Source organism: Schistocerca piceifrons, chromosome X, assembly GCF_021461385.2.
Source record: "Schistocerca piceifrons isolate TAMUIC-IGC-003096 chromosome X, iqSchPice1.1, whole genome shotgun sequence".
NCBI classification, from domain to species: domain Eukaryota; kingdom Metazoa; phylum Arthropoda; class Insecta; order Orthoptera; family Acrididae; genus Schistocerca; species Schistocerca piceifrons.
In genome coordinates, this window is record NC_060149.1 from 267,486,352 (window position 1) to 267,510,421 (window position 24,070).

At 36.9% G+C, this 24,070-nt stretch overlaps 1 protein-coding gene across 2 annotated transcripts in view; it reads left to right on the forward strand.

The window, feature by feature from the left end:
• LOC124722861 (protein SET) overlaps positions 1 to 24,070 on the forward strand; it is a 61,132-nt gene that overhangs the window by 3,263 nt on the left and 33,799 nt on the right. For both annotated transcript variants that reach the window (XM_047247990.1, XM_047247991.1), the window contains exons 2-4: positions 9,808 to 9,920; positions 10,565 to 10,641; positions 13,022 to 13,191. In XM_047247990.1, coding sequence (XP_047103946.1) covers positions 9,808 to 9,920; positions 10,565 to 10,641; positions 13,022 to 13,191 — 360 coding nt within the window. The remainder of the gene's footprint in view (positions 1 to 9,807; positions 9,921 to 10,564; positions 10,642 to 13,021; positions 13,192 to 24,070) is intronic.

A 24,070-nucleotide genomic window follows, 5' to 3' on the forward strand; every position in this document is an offset into this window, starting at 1 on the left:
TTCAAAGGAACCATCCTGGCATTTGCCTGAAGCAAGTTAGAGAAATCGCAGAAGACCTAAATCCGGATGCAGGCATGGGTTTGGACTGTCATCCACCTGAATGTGAGCCAAGTGCGCTAACCAATGCGCCCCCTCACTCAGTTATTACTTCATGTGTATAAAGATCAGTATTTTCTGAATCCGTTCTGACTATGTGTCAATAGAGGGTTTGCATAGAGGTAATTGATAATGTTCGAATCTGTTATATGTCCCAAAATACTACTGCAAATCAAAATCAATGAGATGGGTCTGTAATTCAGTCGATTACTCCTATTTCCTTTTGTGAATATTCGTGTGACTTGTGCAACTTTCCATTCTTTAGGTACGTATATTTTATGCCAGTGCTTTTTGTATATCCATGTCAATCTGATGATATAGATCTCACATGCGCTTATGTTATTCCAGTATGCACTGTAAAAGTGTTTAGAGAGCAGCCTCTTTTATAAATAAACCAGTGTTTCAATTCTCTACCAATAGGCCTATATTGAAGCCTGATATTTGCTTCTCCAGCAAAAGAGCTTATTTAATAAATTGTTCCCCATGTCAAATCTCTCTGAATTATTACTCTCGAATCTTTGTATGGTTGGACACTCTTGTTGTGACTCATCGCATGTGGAATCAAAGGCTACTATTTTCTTAACTTCCGTAAAATATTCAACTTCACATTCTGTAGGTTAAAAGGTAGCTTCATCTGTTCACTAACTGGCATTGGTGTGGAAACGATGCAAAAGTATTTCAGAACTTGAGACACAAATGTCCCCCAATTAGCCTTATCCATGGCCCTTAAATACTGCATGCGAAAGATTCAGCTTTGGTCCACATTATTGATATTTTCAGAATCCAAACTTATTTCATTGTATGTCATTTTAACCCTTAGATTATGGTTGGTTTGGGAATAAATGTGGAGTTCTGCTATAATCTCAAATTCCATTGTGGACCTTTGAGTCCTGGACCTGTATTGAGTTTTAAGGTAGGAGTTAAAATAGTGAGTACTCCCCCCCCCCCCCCCCCCTTTTCTCTCGCCTCTCCTAACCTCCTTGCTTTCTCCATAGTTAAAATATGTTACATGTACATAACTTAAATGTTACAGTAATAAGCATGTTAATTACAAACTATGTAGGAAAGCTAATCCAACAGCAATAGAGAGTTTTTTAAACCTTGTCAAGGAACAAGAGTGGCAGGATGTTTAGTGTGCCGATAACATAGATGATAAATATAATGCTTTCCTTAACGCATTTCTCATGCTCTTTGAGAGTTGCTTTCCATTAGAACATTCAAAACGGGGTGCTAGCAGTGATAGGCAGCCTGGGTGGCTGACTAGTGGGATAATAATATCTTGTAAAACAAAGTGGGAATTATATCAAAATGTTAGTAGTCACAATCAAGCTACAGTAGCCCATTACAAATTGTATTGTAAGGTGCTTAAAAATGTTATCAGGAAGGCAGAGAGTATGTGGTGTGCAAATAGAATAGCTATTTCACAGAATAAAATTAAAACCATATGGTCAGTTGTGAAGGAAGTGTCTGGTCAGCAGCACAAGGACAAAAATGTAAAGTCAGTTCGTAGTAAAAATATTCTGTTACTGATAAATGAGATATATGTACAGTATTTAACAATCACTTTCTGGGCATTGCTGGTGAATTAAATAAAAATTTTGTTTCTGCAGGAAATCATATACCTTTCTTGGCAAATGCCTTTCCGAGATTGATGTCTGAAATACCACTCTGTGATACAGATGAGAGGGAGACCGAGTCAATAATTAAATCGCGGAAGACTAAGGTCTCTCATGGTTATGATGGAGTGTCTAGCAGAATATTAGAGTACTGTGCTGTACATGTTAGCCCAGTATTTAGCCATATTTGTAGTTTTTCCTTTGGGAATGATCAGTTTCCTGAGCGATTAAAGTACTCAGTAGCAAAGCTGCTTTATAAGGGATAATGTAGATAACTTTATACCTGTTTGTATGACATCAGTGTTTGCAGAAGTTATTGAAAAGGCTGTGTATGTTAGGGTAATTGATCATTTCATATCACACGATTTGCTATCAAATGTACAGTTCGGCTGTAGAAGTCGTTTAACAACTGAAACTGCATTTGATTGTGTTGACCACAAAATATTTCTCCAGACGTTGGACCATTACGGAATACCGGGAGTGTCTTACAATTGGTTCACCTCTTCCTTTAGCGACAGGCAGCAAAAGGTCATTATTAACAATGTTGATAACGGCTGTGATGTGGGGTCAGAGTGGGGTACTGTCAAGTGGTGGGTGCCCCAGGGATCAGTGTTGGGGCCACTCCTGTTCCTTATTTATGTAAGTGATATGCCCTCTAGTATGATGGATAACTCTAAAATATTTGTGTTTGCTGATGACACTAGCTTGGTAGTGAAGGATGTTGTGTGCAACATTGGCTCAGTTTCAAATAGTGCAGTACATGACGTAAGTTCATGGCTAGTAGAAAATAAACTAACACTAAAGCATAGTAAGACTCAGTTATTACAGTTTCTAACACACAATTCAACACAACCTGACATTTTAATTTCACAGAACGGGCATATGATTAGTGAAACTGAACAGTTCAAATACCTACGTGTTCAGATAGGCAGTAAGCTGTCATGGAAAGCCCACATTGAGGATCTTGTTCAAAGACTTAATACTGCTATTTTTACTATTCGAATGGTATCAGAAGTGAGTGATCGTTCAACACAAAAGTTAGTCTACTTTGCTTATTTTCATTCACTTATGTCGTATGGTATTTTTTGGGGTAACTATTCCCATTCTAAAAGGATATTTTTGGCCCAGGAACGGGCAGTAAGTGGGGCAAGTTCACGAACCTCTTGTTGACCCCTGTTCACGAATCTGGGTATTCTGACATTGGCCTTTCAAACATATATATAATTTCTTATCTACAATATTAGCTTATTCCCAAGAATAAGCAGCTTTCACTCGATTAATACTCTGCAGAAATCAAACCTGCATTTGGATCGGACTTCCTTAACTCTTGTGCGAAAAGGTGTCCAGTATACTGCTGCATCAATTTTCAGTAAGCTACCACTCAAATTCAAAAATCTTAGCAGTAATCCATGCGCTTTCAAATTGAAACTGAAGAGTTTTGTCATGGGTCACTTGTTCTAGTCTGTCAAGGAGTTCCGTGAAAAACTAAGCTGATTCTTATTGTATTGTTGGTTGTGTTTACTTAAACTTATGGACTGACTTTTTGCGTGTTCATCAACATTTATTTTTATCTGTTATTATTTTTATGTTGTAATTTCATGTACTGACACATTCCATGACCTTGGAGATTTACTCCTTTATTTGATCCTACAGAACTTGACAAGTAAATAAATAAATACATATGGAGTAAACATGGACATTTGCCTGTGCTACAAAACAGTGTATTACCACAACTTTGTCATTTTTTCACTCTTTGATTTTTCCACTTCTCACTCAGGTTGTCACCTTCCACTCTAACTTGGCCCTTGGGCCATGCTATGTATCAGTCTGTCGGTAATAGCACACCCTAGCTGCCTTTTAATGATTTCAGCTGCATTTTCAACAGCTCTAGTACCGATACCTATGAGACTTGTCTTTGCAGCCACATTGTAACATTAATGTGTTGTAGTTGGTGAAGGAGCATGTAAATATAGAATTGCAAATTTCCCCTTTTTTCCATTTCTTCTCCACAGTTGTTGGCATTAATTTATTGTGCCTGACTTAACTATGACCCAAACTGCTAATGGCTTTGGGGAGGTACTGTGTGGTGAGCTTTCTGGTGTTGCAATATGGAATGTGCTTCTCATAGAAGATAAGATGACTGGTATTAAATATCCCTCTTGCAGAAAAATGCATTTCCATTAAAGTCTGCATCCCTGTGGATTTATACTTTGATTAAATTAAACTTCCTGCCCTCTACTAAAATTGGGGTCGACAGAAGCGTCCGATCCCACACATCGGCCTTGACCCGTGACGTAAGGGTGATGTCGTGTGTGATGTCATGACGGCGTGGAGTTTGGTTTGAGTGTGGCTGTCTCCAGTTCTGTTTTATCTTATTTTATTTACTTTTCTGATCTGTTCGTTCTATCTCGTAAGATTTTTTTTTTAAATTTAGAAACACTTATTACCTATTTTAATTATCTGTTTCCTCGAATTTCTGTTTTAGTTTATTATATTTATCTTTCTGATCTGTTCGTTCTATCCCGTGAGATTTTTTTTTTTTAATAGACAAAAAACACTAATCAGCTACTGAAGCATCTTTATCTTCTATGGGTTGCAGGGGTTACGACCCCTGGGGAGGTGGGTGGGTATTCATGCATGGCTGTCCTCACGTACACATTGTAGCTACGCAAGGCGTCTAAATTTGTTTATATTTAGTTTGCCCCTCCCCCCCCCACCCAAAACACCCCATTTCCCGCACTTGTCCCGTTAGTGTCATTAGGCTTCTTGTGGAAAGTGTGTGTGTTTGTTTTTGTTTCCGCCATATTTGTGACGTCATGGGTCAAAGCAGACGTGTGGGATCGGACGCTTCTGTATTTCCTAGAGTTGCATTTAACTTGCTATTTAACACATGTAAATAAAACAAACTTTGCAACTGGTAATATTTCGTGGGGTCTTTCATGTTGACACACATTTCTTGTCAGATAAGGTTTGAACCAGTTTTGAGCATTTCCTGTGTTGTAATACTGTACTCTTAATTTACTCAAAAGCAAGATTGATTTCCACAAGCAGATGTCTTTAACAAAGCATGGACATTTCTAGTAGCATGTAATTATTTAAAGATTTATATAAATTATTGTAACAAAAAAAAAAACAACTACTACTTTCAGTAATGAAACCCTTCAGTGATTCAAACTACAAATTGAAAAATACATAGAAGTAAAATAGAATGGTAGTATAAGGATATTTTTGTCATCTTTCTTGTATTTAGTCTTAACTGCGGCATGATGATAAAGAGGAGTTGCTGTCTGCTAACACTTGCTCTTTGAGGAAGTGGATGTCAGACTACAAATCCAGAGACCTAGGATTCAATTGTCAGTTTGTTCTTAGACTTTTTTGATAGCAGTTTGCTTGTGCTTTAAAAATACGCATATAAACTCTACTTGTAGGTATGTTTAATCTGAGTTAAATTTGGGTCAAGGGAACAGGGACATTTATCAAACATGGTAATAATATTGTTTGCTGATAAGATATAATTGTCATTTGTGTCATTAACACTTATTCATCTTTCCAGCTTCCAGATTATGGAAGTATTGTGACATACTCAATTTTTGAGCCCTGATTATAATGAATATGTGTAGTTAACCCGTAAGCAAGAGTGTGGTGGTACTCCTCTTCCTCATTCATTTTGGTTGTGGTGGTAGACAGCGTAGTGTTAAGTTAGGATTAAGTTGGAAACTTATGAATGGAATAGAAGTAATGGAATGGAATGAGATAGGTCTAGGTGGTCAAATAGTTGAGGACTGGCATGAATAGCTGCACATATTAGCATACCACTTACTTAATTTGGGAAGGTGCACCAGACCCAGATCGACTCCACCCATCATGCTGAACATCCTGGATATATTTTTTGTCAGTTTCCCACATCTGACAATGTCAGTGGTCACCAAACTTTTGTCACAACAGGCCAGATAACTGACAAAATGACAAATGCAGAGCGGGCATCACCATTCTGAAATATATGTGCAAGCCATAAATAATTCTGTGGGAAGAAAGATGAAAAACTAAATTCAGCATTGCATATTAACCATGAGTAAATAGCATGCAGTGCACAAAAAACAAGTGCAACTGATTTATTTATTTACTAAAAAAGTTATCAAAGAAAGTGATGTTAGGAAAAAAGGTACATCAGACCTAGTGTGCACATATGACTCTCAATAATTAAGCAGCAAAAAAAATGTTTGTAAGATTTGTGAAATGGTTTGGATTTAAAGATATCATCAATGTTTAGTTTGCATCTAATCAAGAAAATTGCGTTCCAGTGTTCATCAGCCAATCTCGTTCGATGTGCTGACATAACACATCTTATTTTTGAGAATGTTTGCTCACAGGCATACGTTGTTCCAAACACCAATGCTATAACGGTTGAGTGGTAGGGGACAGTTTTTAGCTCCTTATATTGCCTATTTTGTATGTACATGCATATCCTTGCCAAGTGAGTCAGGATGCTTATTGTGAAGGGAGCAGAGCCATTTACAGAGTAGGTTATATTGTTGGCAGCTGGCAACCAGCACCCCTACCTTATTCCTCCCATTGACATCAATCAGTCACATAATTTTTCAAAATGTTTTTAGGTATTCAGCTGGATGATGCATCAAAGTAGTTCTTGTGGGTAATTATCAGTCGACTTCTGACAGCATTTATATCATTCGAAATTTTTAATATAAGAATTACATTGAATGACAAAGTTACTGCCTGCAATAAATGTTTATTTTGAGAGTTTTTAAAGAAAGCTTTATTGAAACCACATGCAGCTACTGTTTTCTTGATCTTTATTGTTAAGTAGATGAGTAATGCTTAAAGATGTTTATGTACGGGTTAAAACTAACAGCAGGTGTTTGGCATACGTATACTATTATAAGGGATTTCATAAGAAAATTCAGTTCTTACATGCGTGTCAACAAGCTGCTCTGAATAAAAATTTGTTAATGTCTGGTTTTTAATTTACAGTATTTTCTTATAAATGTGCAGCTACCTTCATTAACCATTTCTGTACTACTAATCTTGATTCGCTTAGGTTTACAATGGGCCACTCATGCGCAAATGTTAGAATGCCTATGTGTGTATGATTAAGAGCGAATATGTTTTTAAATATGTTTTTGTATCTGAAATAAGTGACACTTCAACACGAAAAGTAGTCTACTTCGCATATTTTCATACGCTTATGTTGTATGGTATTATTTTTTGGGGTAATTCTTCTGATTCAAAAAGGGTATTTTTGGCTCAAAAACGGGCTGTTCGAGCTAGATGTGGTGTAAGTTCGAGAACCTCTTGTCGACCCCTATTCAAAAATCAGGGAGTTCTGACATTGCCCTCACAGTATATATTTTCTTTAATGTCATTTGTTGTTAGCAATATTAGCCTATTCCAAAGAGTTAGCAGCTTTCACTTAGTTAATACTAGGCAGAAATCAAATCTGCATGTGGAATGCACTTCCTTGACTCTTGTGCAGAAAGGAGTGCAGTATTCTGCTGCATCCATTTTCAATAAGCTACCACAAGAACTCAAAAATCTTAGCAGTAGCCCAAACTCTTTTAAGTCTAAACTGAAGAGTTTCCTCGTGGCTCACTCCTTCTATTCTGTCGAGGAGATCCTGGAAGAACTAGAAAATTAAGCAAATTCCAGTGTTACATTGTTGATTTTCTTCATTTAAACTTAAGACTTGTCACCTGAATATGTTTTTTTATATTTCATTTTATCTGTTTCTAATATCGTGTTATAATTTCATGTATTGACTTGTTCCATGACCATGGAGACTTCTCCTTAATTTGGTCCCACGGAAAAATAAATAAATAAATAAATAAACAATAAAAACTGATCACTTCTCTTCACCCATCCACCTCCCTAGCCTCAGGGTTTCATTAAAAAGAAACAAATCATATGAAACATAGATTCGCAGTTCAGCTGTTCTGCCATCTTAGATTTCCCTGCCGGTCCTTTGTAAAGTTGTAACAACTAGTTCACCAATTTTACCCTTTGACTATTTCTAGTTTTTCTTCCAACAGCATTTGAGCCATAGGTGCTGTTTCTCAAAAAGCTGTGTAAAATTTGATATTTTTCCAAAAGGGGACAATTTTTAGGTGCACATTTTCTATAGTTTGATCAACCTGAGATTTCTGTGCCTAATGTACTCTGGTAGCTGCCACATTCTCATATGACCATTGCTGACAGAAAGGTTGGGTGTGTTCATATCACCTCATACCAAGAGTTGTCTTCCACATCATCAGAGATTGGGTGCATGCATGGTGGTAATATGTGGTAGGAATCCTGACAGGTCAGTGGTCTCCTTGGTTCAAGCACATGGTTGCTGATGGCCCTAGCTAACTCTTCTGGTGCCACATTGATGATATTAATTTGTGCTATTGACAATATGTGATCAGCAGTGGCTACTAGCCTCATGCAGAAGACCACACATGACACTCTGTGCCACTGCTACCAAGAACCATGACAACAAATATGTTCACTATCCTTGGGTTAGTGGTACCAATGTTGACACACAGTGGAAACATCAGGTCTCCCATTGGGCAGTCCTCCAGAAAGACCATCTGGGCTATTGAAGCTCATCCTCAAAACAACAGACAACTCTTTCAGCAAATTATATAAAATTGATACGGACTGACATTTTCATGCTCAGTATGTCATTTGTACTGCATCCACATCTTGACACTTCGTATATCCAACTGTACTGTGCCCTGTTATTGTCATATGCAAACAAGGTATTTTATGAAATGTTTTCAGAGTAGTTGTGTGTTCAGTTATTACCACTGATTAGCAAACATCAATAGCATATTATTATTTGGAAACATATTGTACTCTCACAGAAGCACTCACGGTGTTCTCTTATTACATATGTGAATGATTATCATATTATGAATATGTGAAACTATGACTTTCTGGCCCAGTTTTTCGGGACCCAAGTATGGACATATGTTTTTTTATTGTAGCTATTTCTTGGCTACTTTGTAAGCAAGTGTAAGATTACAGATAAGACACTGTTTCCTGTTTGGTAATAGAAAAAATTCTATCATGAATGTGGTTTCACCTCTGGTAATGTTCTTCATTTGGAAGAAAGAGCTAAATTGTTCCATGATTGAGACTACAGTGTTCCATGAGTCATCCTATAAGTGGCTGGCTAAGCCATTTCTGAGGTCAGAGGAATGAAACAAATGCTTGCCACTCCCATAGAACCATGCTAAGTAAAGCACTGTGACGTTAAATGAAACAACTGTTAAAAATCTCCTTCCTTTTGGTTGTGTTTATTATAACATGTAGTTGCCAGATTTATATAAAATGAAGTCCCTCTAAATAATCCCAAGTAACAGTGAAAATGTGCAACTGAGAAGTACCGCTCACTCGTGAATTGTTTCATTTGTCCATTATTAGGTGTTAAGTGAAATAAGACAGACAAAAATAATGTATATCATAGAGCATATTGTCCAGTAGCTTAACATAACCAACACTGGGGCATACTGACATGTCATTTGACCTATTTCAGCCACTCATTAAATTCCTGTCACATATTCGTCTGATGTGATTATTTCCATTGGTACCAGATGAGTTAGCACAGTGGTTAGTACAATGGATTCACATTCAGGATGACAGCAATTTGAATCACCTTCCAGCCATCCAGATTCAGGTTTTCCGTGAACTCCCTAAATCACTCCAGGCAAATGCTGGGATGGTCCCTTTGTGAAAGGACGTGACTAGTTCCCTTCCCCATCCTTTTGTAATCTGAGCTTGTGCTGTTTGTCTAATGACAATGCTGTCCAAGGTATTTCAAAAACTCAAACCTTCCTTCTTCCTTTTTAAATTGGCTTTATGGTGTTAGCAAATACACTACTGATACAGAATCCATGTCTTCAGAAAGTTCTAAATAAATACTAAATTCATTCATGCTGCACATATAAGTACAGTAGATGGTAAAAGTGTGTCCTAGGTTTGTTTGTTGTGTGTGTAAAGGGGGGGGGCGTTTACGCATGGATGTGTGGGTGGGTGGTCAGGCGCGTGCATGCATGTGTTGAAGCTGAAAAGGTACAGTTTCCTGAACTTACACCAGTTTGTCAACCACCCTCAAATTGCAGCAATATTGGAAGAAGAGGAGGAAGACTGTCTTCACTACCTTACAAAGTTGGAAGTTGAAGAATTTGAAGACATCAAATCAGGTTACAGGTACTGGACTGTGTAACAGCTCATACTTCATTTTGTCAGAAGTTCCCATTTGTAGTATTGCTGTAAAATAGAGCCCTAAAACAATTCCACATACCTGTTGGCTTTTGAATTAGTGTAGCAAATAAATTTTAAGGGTACACATATTCAGGATGTTAATTCTTGCAATTTTAATTATGTCCTTTGCCATTTTAGTGGGTTTTATCTATGAATGTTAGTGGTATATTATTGGAAGGCTTTAGAATAGGACTAGTTGTGTTACATGAGTTTGCACACGATTGTTGGTAGTGACGACAATGAGGGTGTGGTGGGAATTGCAAGGTGTTGTGTTGACTATTGGTTTCAAGTAGGCAATAAGTCAGATAACATGTTTTGTAGCAATGAATTGAAACTTCTCTTGTGTAGTAAATTAACCAAACTCTTGAGCTATGCTGTGTACTGGGCAATAGTAAACTCTTAAAGTTGTGACTGAAATTACACCAACTGTTTTCATTTATCTTCATTGGTTGTCTGATGCTTTACCAGTCTCTATGCAATTGAAAAAGCATCTTGGCTTACATCAGATGTATTCTTAACTTAAACTGCAATCAGCTTTTGTGTTTTAATTTGAGGTATTTTCTGACAATAATAGTTCTTTCAATTTTCAGGATAAATTTTCATTTTGAAGAGAATCCCTACTTTGAAAATGCTGTACTCACCAAAGAATTTCACTTGGGAACCACTGGTAAGTCATAGAAGAGGACTTGCAGGTAAAGCAGTTGCTTGTTCTCTTAATTTCTTCAGTTTTTTGTTGTGGTGATTCAGATACATAAAACTGCTTAATTTACTTTATAATAATTTTGTAGAAGAGCATTTCATTCCTTTCAATATACTGTTTACATTTGTGGTTAACAAATGTACAGTGTACCTTCAGGCTAACTCTGTAGTTGTATGTAGTCTTTTATTTTTTTGCAGGATAAAGCTACGTTTGTTACAGAATTTAAAAACTTGTTATATATGTGGAAAATCTCTCCTTAAAATTTTTACCATTTAAGTGAAGTGTTCGTGTTCAGTAGTTGTTTGAATGCATCTTGCAGTGATACTTGTGAAGTGCCGCTGTAACAGAAGAGATACATCTCAGTTCTGTATGTAATCTTTGTCTGTTAGTGGGATTACTTTGAGACTCACAGTTCATTTGCACCTCTGCACCCCCCCCCCCCCCCCCTCTCTCTCTCTCTCTCTCTCTCTCTCTCTCTCTCTCTCTCTGTCTCTCTGTCTCTCTGTGTGTGTGTGTGTGTGTGTGTGTGTGTGTGTGTTGGCATGTCTCATGTGATGTAATCAGTGCACTGTGCAAGTAGTCCTCATATTACAATCATAGGAGCAGTGCAGCAAATTATGTTCCCTACTAACATCTGTGTCCAATAATCCATCTTTTTGTAAGCAGACGTTTGTAGATTCACTGTCAGTTTGTGAACTATACAGACTGTGTATCATTTGTGGCCAACAATTCAGTGTGAGCAGATGCTGGATGGATTCTGGAGGCTGTGTGAGCCTTCTATCACTACTTATTCCAGAATTTCTGGAAAGTATATGTCAATCGGTAGAACTCCCACACTATTTTCTGAATTATTCTGTCAGTGCACTACCACATAATCTGCATAAAGTGACTACCCTTAGATATGCAGCATGCATGCAAGTGATTTTAAACAATTGAGAATGTCAAGAACATGTTTTGAATCAGCGGAACAGTGCAACAAATATAACACTTATCTGACTATAAACAAATTAAATGTGGTGTACCCAAGGATTAGTAATGGTACCCCCTCTGTTCCTCCTGTACATAAATGATCTAAACTTAAATGTTGATGCACGTAAAACAATCATATTTGCAGATGACACCACAATTCTACTAAAAGGAGACAGCAATGAACAGTTACAGCAGTTAGTAAAAATGGTCACAATACAACTTAGCAGCTGGGCACAGAATAATCAGCTTGTATTAAACATTAAAAGAAACATTGCACTAAAATTCCACAATGCTCCTAACAAGGGCATGTTTATCCCATTGGTCTCTATCGACGACGAACCAGTTGGGAACAGTACTGAAACCAAATTCTTAGAACTTTGGCTGCAGAGCAATGTAAAAGGGGATAAGCATCTTGAATATCCCAATGCAGAACTGAACAAAACATTTTACCTTCTTTGCTCACTGAAGTCATGCTGTAGTGATAAAACAGTAATGAATGTATATCATGCCTACTTTCATTCTCATCTTATATATGGGGTAAATTTCTAGGGAAACTAAAACAGCTAAAAGCACTCTTAAATTACAAAAAAGGGCCATTAGAATCTTGTTTGGGTGCAAGCTTAGAGACGCTTGTAAACCTCTGTTTAAAAACTCTGGCATTCCTCCATTAGCATGTGTGTACATTATGGAAACCCTTTTATTCTTTAAAATAAATATAATGGGTAAAGATTTCAGACTGAAAAAAAACTGCAATATACATGATCACTCTACCAGACAAAACAGAAACTTACATTTAACCCAAATCAGCACAGCTGTATGCCAAAAAGGTACTTTTCATATGGGAGTTAAGCTTTATAACAAACTTCCTGAAGACATAAAAGCTATTACTTAGGTCAGTACCCTTGGAAAATCTCCAAGTCATATTTACAGCATCACTGGTTTTACTCCATTGAAGAATATTTAAATTTATGAAGTGTGTTACACAGATACTTACATACAAAGTGTATTATTGTAACCTTAAATAAGTGTACCTAGAAATGACTTCTAGCTGTATACTTATAATTTGACTTGTACAATGCCTTATGCATAAACTGCTTTGTAGACAACAGGACCAATAAATACAATACAAATACTAATATACTTCTTAAATTTGGCCAGTAATTATTGTAGTGCAACCAGTCATTTACTTTGTATAGCAGTGAACTGTGATAGTTTGCTGTCTGCACTACATTTACAGAGCAGAAATGAAAACTATAAACTGCCTTTCATTGGTAGATACCTTCTAGTCACTGCATGGCAGAACTGTTTTGGCCTAACCAGAAAGAACAGCTATTAGCATGTAATTTTTAAGATGTTGACAATATATTGCCATTTTCAGGGGATCCAGCATCACAGAGTACTCAGATTAGGTGGAAAGATGGCCATGACTTAACAAAGAAAGCAAAAGAGAAGACTGCAGCCAAAGGAAGGAAGAGAGATCTCGATCAGAAAACGTTTTTCCATTGGTTCATAGATCATGGAGATCCAGCTGCTGATGACATTGCGGAGGTAAATTGTAGTTGCATAGTGTGGCAGAAGTAATAGCCTTGACAATAATTAGAACATTTAAAAATCAATGTATTGAAAAAGTTTTCTTCTGATTTTTAGATTTTCTTAGTAGCACACTTACTAGCTGGTGAAAAATCTTTTGCACAATCATGTAAAGGAAGACTAAATATTGCCTCCTCGCTGATGTAATTATTGTATTTTGTGTGTTCAGACTCAAAGTAGTCTTCTGTTGTGTCTCATAATTTTTATCTGGAAAGAGCCATTCAGAAACTGAAGTATGTGGCATGACATGCCAGAGTGTAGACACAAATGAATACACTCTTTTTCCATAAAAAAAATCTAAATCTGCACATTGTGTATCGTACAGGATTAATCTTCTGAAGCACGTTGTTCACTTTATCATGTTGGTGCTACTGTAGCCAGCTTCCTCCATATTATAGATCCCATTACAACTCTTTCAGTTTTGCACCTGCTGGGCATTGCCACCCTGCCTCACCCCCCCCCCCCCCCCCCCCAACCCTCCAAAAAAGACATATGATTTAAGGTTTCAAGCCTAACATCATTTATTGCCACTGTTGTTTTGCTCTAAAAAAAGGATGTTAAACCAAATTATGCTGCCTCCTATTCTTCTGACTTTTTCTCCACCTGGTATTTGCCATGGGATGTGCTATGTGTCATATTAGTGATCTTGCGGAGCTGTTTCTCATTACTGTGGGTACTATATACTATCATAGTCCAATCCAAGATGCTACCCCTACCTATCTTGAAGGAAACATGATGTTTGTTTCACAGTAAACAAAACAAATAGTATTTCATGCCCATAAATTGTTTAAGTTGGGGGGGGGGGGGGGGAGAGAATTCCTATGCAGAACATGTCACAGCATTCCTGGTTGCCAGTGGAGAGAAACTGAAACAGTTGAGGTGTGTAAGAGATGAAAGAGTGCATTGGTGGTTATGTACTGCAGCGCTTGTTTATCTGTGTGGAATGCATCCGCATTCATCCATTCACATCAGTCACCGAGAGATTTTGCTTTAGCTTGAATTTCTTCCACAGCTAGCAGACTGTAGAACGGTTAATATGGATTGCCTTTGGAAAGTTGCTGTATCTTTGCTATCACTCCTCTAATTGCTGTAGGCCATTAGGGAGGTAATTTTTGAAAACATTATTGGAACAAGCAGTGATGTGATTAGGTAATTTGAAATGTCTTGATTGCAAGTTAGTAATAAAAGTTTGTGATCAAGACTGATTATGGTATCTCTAGAGAAATGTTGCCAGCTTAAAATTTTAGCTATTATCATGCACCATGTGGTGAGGGAGCAAAATTCTGTTCAGCAACTCTTTCAGTGGAATTATGGAACTGTGTTATAACAACTTATGTATAGCATTACAGCAGCTTAGCAAGTGCTGTGACAGGCCATTAGAATTTATTATTTATTATTCTGTATGCAGTACTTTGCTATTTCACAATAGTGACACAGGTTTGTCGTTTTTGTTGGATAATTATAAAGAACCTGTGACTTTCATTTTCTGCCTGGACACACACTGTTATGCTTAAAATATTGACTGATGATGTAGCAGTAGCTGTGATTTATAATGAAAGCAGGTTCTCAATAACTGATTGCCTTAATCAGTTGGTTCTGCTATTCAATTATCAATTTATTATTGTGTAGTAGTTGCAGTTTTTGATGTCAACTCCCAAGTCTAATAAAACAATATTAAAACCACTTGTAAATACTCTTGCAAAATATATAAAAACAAATACTGCGTGTTATTAAAGGATTATGTATTTTGTATTGTTTTTAATAGTCATCTCTACAATGTTTAATGTCTGTCTCTCTCTCTCTCTCTCTCTCTCTCTCTCTCTCTCTCTCTCACACACACACACACACACACACACACACACACACACACACACACACACTTTCAAAGTAGTCTGAGTAAAAGAAGAGAAATGCAATATGCTTTTTGTAAACATTTTTTATGCATCTTCGTAATGCTAAGCACTCTGAGACATTGCAGTCTCCAGTGAAATAATTTGCTAAGTATAATAAGCAGTTTTTTTATCTTATGAGACAGTATGTCAGTGCTTACTAAAAACTTCAACATCATTTAACATTAGTTAAGGATATCCCATTATTTACTGTTAGTGTTGGTTTCAAAAAGTAGATGTGTTTATCACTGTGTGCAAGTATCTGAGGAAAACAAGAGTTTTCTGTTCAGCAACTGCACCTGTTAAGGAAGGAAGGTAATAGTTAGGGACCTCTGTGTCTAATACTGATACGACATGTTGCCTTCTGCTGAAAACTGATCTGAGTCAGTGTGGCACATTTGTCTATTTAGAAAATCATGGTAGTAACATCCAAATGTTAGCTGCTCATATGTGAAGAGTTATACAACCAGCTATGAGAGTGCTGAAAGTGGGTGGGAAGATTCACAAATAAACTACATTTAGAGAACATTTTCTTGGTGAAGCTGCCAAGCCAACAGGGTCAAACATTCCACTCTTTGATTTAATATGTATGTAGTTTCACAATTCACTGGGCAATTTCAAGGCTTTATTTTACCCTTTCTTTATAGATTTGAAAAATATCTGTAATTAGTTGAAATTTCTTCACTTTGCCATTTGTATGATCAAGATCAAGGAACTGTGTGGTGGTGAGGTATGTGTTAAGCAGTACTGTAATTGAAAGACCATTGTTGCAGGTGTCTTTGTACATGTGTTGTGAACACATTTGGGGTATTGTCTGCACTGAAAGTGTCTGAGCCAGTGAGACATGCCTCTCCTGTTGAAGTCCATGTAGCCACTGATGGGAATGAGTGAGTGGACTCTTTAACAGAAAATTTCAGTGTTAATTGTGTAAGAAGTCTTTGTAGTGAAATAATTTAATGCGAGAGAAAGAAATCCCGTTGCTGCATTTCCTGTCCACCAGGTTGGAGAAGCCATCATATGTGATGATAAAAAGCTACATATAATCAATTTTAGTTTGAATGATAATCAGTTATATGATACCCCAGGCTGTATTCTACTTCTTATAGTGACAGTTGCCTGCCCATTTCCAATGCCCGTATTTAGTTAGTGGTGACTATTTGGCCCTACTGTGTTTCAGATTTATATTGCATAGTGATTATATACTGGAGGGTGAGGGGCATGGTGTTGGCAACAGCAGAGATTGGGATCTTTGTAGCAAAGTGCTCGTATTCAAATGCATCTCTAGATAGAAACTGGTTAATCAGATATTGTGTTTATGCACATCTGTACAAATCAGCTCTATGAGTAGCTGTTAGTTCTTTGTGTTGTGTATGATGAATTTTCTACAAAAGAAAATACACAGTCTGCAGTGCTCTAATAAAAAAAAGAACACTAATCTATATAAAAATTAATCTTTGGTTCAGAGCTAGTTGGTAATGAAGTATTGCCTACTGCCTGACTGAAAGATAGTGGGACCCCACCTTCAAATGTTGTATATAAGTGCATAATGGAGAACAAAAAATGCTTTGTTTCTGCGAGTATACTTGAATGTTAAAGCATGTGTGTATTGAAGCAGCCTTTCGTAAAGACAGGGTCAAGAGAGAAAGCTTACAGTAAAGTTACATCCAGCTCATGTTTGTTGTATATATACAAGGTAACCGAGCGTTATACACAAATTTCCAATACAAAATTTATTCTCGCTTCTGAAGTCTGTGATAGATTCTTCTGAAACTTGATGGCATAGGACTCATTCAGTGCTAAAATCTGGAATTAGGAGTCAGAATTAAAATTACATTAGGGAAAGACAGATAAAGCTATTGGTACATAACAGGTGATAGAGAAAAATCTAAAGCAGTAAATGGTTACAGTCTGTCAAATGCAAGTGCTACCAGCACTCTGCTGTACACTATTTAATTATATAATGAAATCGGTTGTTATGTACATTTTTTATTTGTTAATAAAATTTCAAATGTATGCATGTAGGAAGGAGATGTTTTTTTAAAAAATAACTGCTTTCTTCTGGAGTGCTGATAATTCATCCATGACCATGGCTTTTGCTGTTGTGCTGCAACAAAATACAGTTGCCAAAAATTAAAATAAAGAAATATTGCAGGTATACATTATTCTCAAATATTGCTTCTCCCTTTCTCTTTCTTTCTTTTTAAAGTGTGATCACTCCCTACCTCTCTACGAAGTGTGCTGTTACATATTCATTCCTGTTACAAGAGGTTATTGCCCTTGCACCAATCATATTTACTTATTGAGTATTATATGTGTAATAGAACAGATTTCCTCGTAATCTGTATAAAAGGACATAGCACTTTCATAAAAACAAGAACATTATCCCAACCAAGTATTTAAGCATTCACTCATCATATCACACACACATTACTTATATTGTAATAGTTTGCATCAAATTCATGTCAATACTGTGCCCTTAGTTATCACTGTGTATGCACCATGTGTGACATTTGACAACCAAATATCTTAAGACTGTACCGGGTACTCTGAACCGAAGATCGTATGTGTAATGTCAGAGACAAGTGGTTAGTGAAATTCAGTAATCAAATGTTGAGTGATCAAATTATATACATAAAATTTAAGAGTTTCATGTCTTTAACTAAGTGAAAGGAGGGAGAAGGATCTTTATACTCATTACAGTGCACGAATTTTGTGAAACTAGTAGCACTAATGACATGCTACATCTTTTTATACAGATTGAGGAATACTGCTTCGCTATGTATGTAACATGAAACAGTAAATATAGTGAACACAAGTGTCCTCTGAAAGGGAATGAATATTCACTGATACGCTTCATAATGCTTCTTATCCAGAGGACTTCAACAAATTTGATTTATTTTGTGATATTTTCAATCTGTTCTCAACACGGGTGCTATGTACACTGTTAATAGAGAAACTGCACTTGTCTTTCTGAAAAATATCATGCGGACGTGATTCTCTGTACTTTCAGACTCATACTTGTCATTGTTTTGAGAGGCAGGGGTGAATTATGAACAGCAGATTAAAGCTGAAGAAATTGCAGGAAAGTTGGAAATTAAGGAGTTGGTACTAGGATAAACTGAAGTAGATGTTGAAAGTTTAAAAGTGAACATGTGTGATGACTGCTACAGGGAAAGAAATAAAATATTAGATGAGATGGTAGCTTTTAGTGATGATACAGTGAAGTTAGCAGATAGTCGAATAGGCTAAAAGAGAAGGCCTAGCAGAAAGCCGAAAGCCTTTGATAACATGAGGTATTGAACATGATTGACAAAATGAGTCTATATAAAGAAGCAACAAATGAAGCAGCCAAATACGAAAACAAACATCTGAAAAATCAGATTGACAGAACGTGCAGAATGGCAAACCATGACTGGCTAGAGAAGAAATGCAAAGCTGTTGAAGCATGCATGACCATAGGACAGACTGATGCCATATAGAGGAAAATTAAACAAATGAATGAAAATGATAGAATCCAGGTGGCAACCCAGTGCAAAGTAAAGAAAGGAAAGTTGAAAGATAGAAGGGGTGTATAGAAGAGCTATACTAAGGAATCAAACTTGAAGACTAAACTATGGGAAGGGAAGAGGGAATAGATAAAAATGTGAAGAGAGAAATGATACTGTGTGAAGAATTTGCTACAGCAATGGAAGATGTAATTTCACCATTCATAAGATTTTCTTAGAATTATTAGGATGTTCAGGAGGACTGACCATGACAAAACTGTTCCACCTAGTATGGAAGATAAGAGAGAGATCAAGAAGTATGTAATAATCAAAGTTCCATGGAAGGCAGTGGCTAACAGGTGTTACTTACAGAAGACTGGCAGATCCCAACCTCAGGGAAGACCTTTTTGTGTTCTAGAGAAATGAAGGAACACAAGGCAATACAGACTGTACAACTTCTTGTAGGGGAGAGATTTTTAAAAAGCAAACCTTCATTTATAATGTTTATAAACAAACTGCAACAGTGAATGAAAAGGTCCAGGGAGCCATATAGTTTCATTTGATTAAAGCACCTGTACGTGGGTTTCCGGCAGGAACCCCATTTCATTCAATACTGAGGTGCTATTCCAGTACAGTTGTAGAGCCTCTGCAATTATGTCAAGAGTTTAGGGGCATAACAAAGTGGGCTTGAGGGGTGAATGGGAATTTGGATAGAGGAGGGAGGCACGCTATTGTAGTATGTGCAGTTGTGCAAAGCCTCTGTGGAAGGGTGGCATAGTGGTTAGCACATCTCTCATGTGAGCGTGAGACCCAGGATTGAATCCCGGCCTTGGTACAAATTTTCATTCGTTGCTTTAGTCTGCATATATACATTATAGATGTTCGAAGCTTGTCATGGTGTCTGGAACTATATAGTTTCACTTCATTTATAGCATTATTAGATTATTAAAAAGCTTTAGGCACTGTTAACTGGAATACGCAATTCGAAATTCTGAAGTTACCGGGGGAAAACTACAGGGAGGGAAAGGTCACCTACAACTTGTATGGAAACTGGACTGCAGTTTTAAGAGTTGAAAGACTAGAAATGGAGGCAGTAGTTGAGGAAGGAGTGAGAGTTTTGTAGTCTATCACCAGTGTTCTTCAATATGGCACATTGAGCAAACAGTAAAGAAAGCAAACGAGAAATAACTAGCGATGACGGTAGTAAAGGGGATATAAAATACATATTGGGAATAACAAGAAAAGTATTTTTGAAAAATACAGATTTGGTAACGTTGAATACATAAATTACAATGTATTGTCCACTGCTATTATTGATTTTGACTTGACGTGTTCAAGCAGTCTAAAAGAATGAGAGAAATTGTGTGGCACTACTTAGTCATTTTAATTTGCAACTATTTATTGTAGAACATATAAGAGAAACACATGTTGTTTTAGGGTGGATAAAAGTTTGGAATATAATTGCCATAAAAAGACAGTGATAGACTTCCTTGTGATCCACAAGTTACATACAAAATCCATCAGATGCGATAATAAATATTAGTTGAGATAGACCCTTCATTTGAGAGCTGTAAACTTGCACAGTATAGGCTGGTGTATGTAGACACTCCTACACATATGAGCAGCACCTTTTTAATGTTTATGTAAGTGTAATGGTATATTCGGTTCATTACTTACAGCACATTGATAAAATAACTGCAGAACTAGAAGCATTGCATTTAAAGGTAGAGCCTGTTATATTAATTAATTCCATGTTCTATAATTTTTGTTAAAATAATGTGGAGAAAATAAAGTTACGGGCCACTTCTGCATGACTTGTTAGTTTGAAAGACTAAATGCTGACCATTTACAGATCATTGGCTTCAGTTTAAGAAAATTAGCTTCTTAGTTTTTGACGTAGCTCATAATTAACATTAACAACCAGGTATTTTTCCCCAAAATATTTGTTTCCGTACAAGACATTCTACTAGTTTTAGATAAAAACTTGACTCTGGAGTATGAGTTAATGTTTCTTTCACCTGCAACAGCTTCATGCCAGATGCTCGGCATGTTTAGCAACCAACACTTGATAATGAATAATCAATATACTCCAGTCACAAGTGCCTAGAAAAGCATAAATGTTCAAGAATGGCTCTGTGACTAGGTATGCAAGAAAAATTGTCTATGATTTAACAGGAGAACTGAAAAAAATGATTATACTCCTCTTGTTCATTAAGAATGCTACAGTAAAACTCCTTTTCAGTGACTCGCTGAGGACCCAAATATTTCTTCCATCTCTAGGAGTTTTCCTTAATTGGTGGGTTTTCCTAGTTACGTGGAAGGAGTGACTCAGAATCATATTTAATTACAAACTCGCCAGTAATCGGCTACAGATTTAAGTACAGTATTACTTGAGTATAGTATTATTGCACCTAGGAGAGAGAGCAATTCAGTCAGCTTATCTTGAGTTTTTATTGTGATATTTCAAGATGACATGCTTAACCACTTGATTGTACAAGCACAACTGTCTTGAAATCATTTACAGTGTGATGCGCTTTTCTTAGTCACCACCATAATTGTTTCCTGTTATTTATTTGTTCTGTCCTTCCTGTGTATTATCTTGACTGAAAGTGTCACTCCAGTTTTTTGACGTTTCTTAGAATTGACTCACTCACATTAACTCTTTCGCTGCTACAGATGTGTTCTTCACATTCCGTGCCGAGGCGGGTTTGTTATGTCTGTACTGCTTGCCTCATGTTGGTGCGTATGCTGAGAGATGGTGTTCTGGCCAATATGAAACACCTACTATCCAATTTTTGTTTAACTTATTAGAGGAAAATACTCGATTTTCGCACACTTTACTATCTGATATTGTTACTCGGTAAAGAACTGAATTACTTTTCGTTATATGCTATAGTTACTGTGCTGCATCAAATCAAGTAAAAAATTGTAAGATATTGTAAAGATTTTGCAGAGATAAAAACACATTACTTAAACTTTGCATATTGGTTGGTTTTAGCTCATATATTGCAGTAAATGAAATGTAGGTAAGATATCAAAATTTTATTTAAAATTGAGAGTAGATGGGTATCTTGATTTGTACTACAGTATAGGGTTTTATATCTGAAGGACAGTCGCATGCGATGTGCCCAATCACATCTTTTCACATTGTGAATGATTTGGTCATGACAATCATCATAGCGCATAAATGATTGAAGACTGCATGTAAGGAGGCATATATGTTGTGTGATAAGTACTCAGAACTTTATTATTCGCCTAGGTATGGAAGTAACTTGTCTGCAGCAGTAAGAGGTCAGTGGCTCAGAACACATTCAGACGTCCATAGCACTGTAGGAAAATGCGCACATAAACATGTTCACAACACTTAGGGAATGGCGTAGGAGGATGTGTGTGCACATCAGGCAGCAGCGAAAGGGTTAAAAGAGGAATAGTAGTTCCTGACAGTGTTAGTTCCTTGCACAGCAGTTACACAAACAGTCACCTCCTCCTCCATCATCGTCAACTCGCTGTGTTCTTCCACTACAATTTCTGTCATTCATCTTTATTGTGGATGTCAGAATGTAATCATCATAAGAAAAAAAGTCCTGGAATGTCACATTTTCAGAAACATTTGTGATGCTAGTCCATTCTTCTGGAACAACACCAACTTCAACAGCAGCTGATGTACCACAACCAGCCTTTGTGAAAAAAATTACCAAAATATGTTGTTATGCACTATTCCAGGAAGCAACAAACATATGCATAGTGTGTAGAATGTCGAGTCTCATCACTTCCTCCTCTCAAGCTATGTAATTGACTTCGAGACAACTGCTGGGTTTCTGTATGTAAGAGAGAGTTTTATGCCCAGGTCCAGAACTGCAGATAGATGTGCAGTTTGGTAGATGTGTTGTTTACATTCCTCAGAAATGGTGTTTCCTTTGGCTGTGCAGGGCATCGGTTGATAACAAGCACTATTTTTCCTGCCTGCTGCACCCATCTTAGCATTTAAATGCCTGAAAAATCTTGTGAAGATTTCAGATGTCTTCTAGGCGTTGCTGTTGTACTAATAAGTATAAGGTAGTGTTTCTATGTTTTTAAAACATATAAGAGATTTAAAGTTCCCTGCATCAGTGGAGGCAATTTCTCACTTCCATCACTATTTACCCACAATATAGTAGTCATTCATTCTTTGCAAATTTCTCCACTTTGTTCTTCAGTTTCTAAGATCCACAAATGTACTCAGTTTCACCAAATGTCAGAATGGCAGTATGTAAACTAAAATAGCAACAGTGAACGACAAATTAAAAATGGCAATTGACAAATAAACCCATAATAACTGGAATACAGATGTGCAAAGCATAAATAATATGGACTTATTCAGTAACCTAATAAATTGTAAAAGATGCCAGTTTCATCTGTGTTATAAATGCTGTGGGCCCGTAATCGTGTATTAATTATTTCTTCCAATGATTTGCACTTTCTACGTCCACTCTCTCCACTTACACTCTGAAATCAGAGACTGAAACCCCCCCCCCCTCCCCCCCTTAAAAACTATCCAACCATCCATTTGACATACTGGGCAATTTCCTAATTGTTCTGTTGCTATGTGTTTCCACTTATAGGAATGCTGCAACTTCATTCTTTGTAATCTTTTTAAAATAATTGTTCGTTGCTAAATGTTGACATCAGAATGTTCTTCCTGTTGCAGAGGAATCTCTAGCTCCAACATTTAATAACACTTTCTTGTTTTTGAGAGTGCCACACAATGAAGACAGTGCCAAACACTTCTTCACAATGTCAAAAAAAGTTTTATGTTGCAATTGTCTTCGATGTCGTGGATGATCGTCAGCTTTTGATGAATCATAAGCTATCTGTGTTCACAGGCCATAACTCCACAAAAGTGCAACTGATAAATTCTGATAAATTCAACAGTAAAATGACAACACTATGTGTCTCACACTTTGTAACACAGTAACTGTGATGTCAGTTCGTTTGACTAGGTTAGCATTGTAGGCAAGGCGGAAATTGATTTATGTTCCCCCCCCCCCCCCCCCCCCCCCCCCCCCCCCCCCCCCCCCGATCTCCCCTCGATGACTCTAGATATGTATCAACCAAAAGAATCAATTACCATACACTGCTGTTACACATACAAAAGATGTGTGAAACTGAAAGAAACCGGAAACACTCGGACATGTTATCAATTGTGTAAAAACTGGATTTTAATCTGCAGAGTGTTTCACATTATGTTTTTAATTAAAGCAGGGTTCATTAAAAGCAGGGTGGAATAATGTTGCGGGACTTCTATAAAAGTGGTTTTGTTAATTTGGGGATTTACTGCAGTTGGACTTTTATTTTTCCAAATTCCAGCTTCAATTTCCTTCAGCACATTTTGAATACATTCATTACGTTGGCCTTTGACACTTCATTCTAGATATTGTGTTTTCATTTCAGTTTTTATGTAGTTTGAGTTCCTTTACCTCTCAC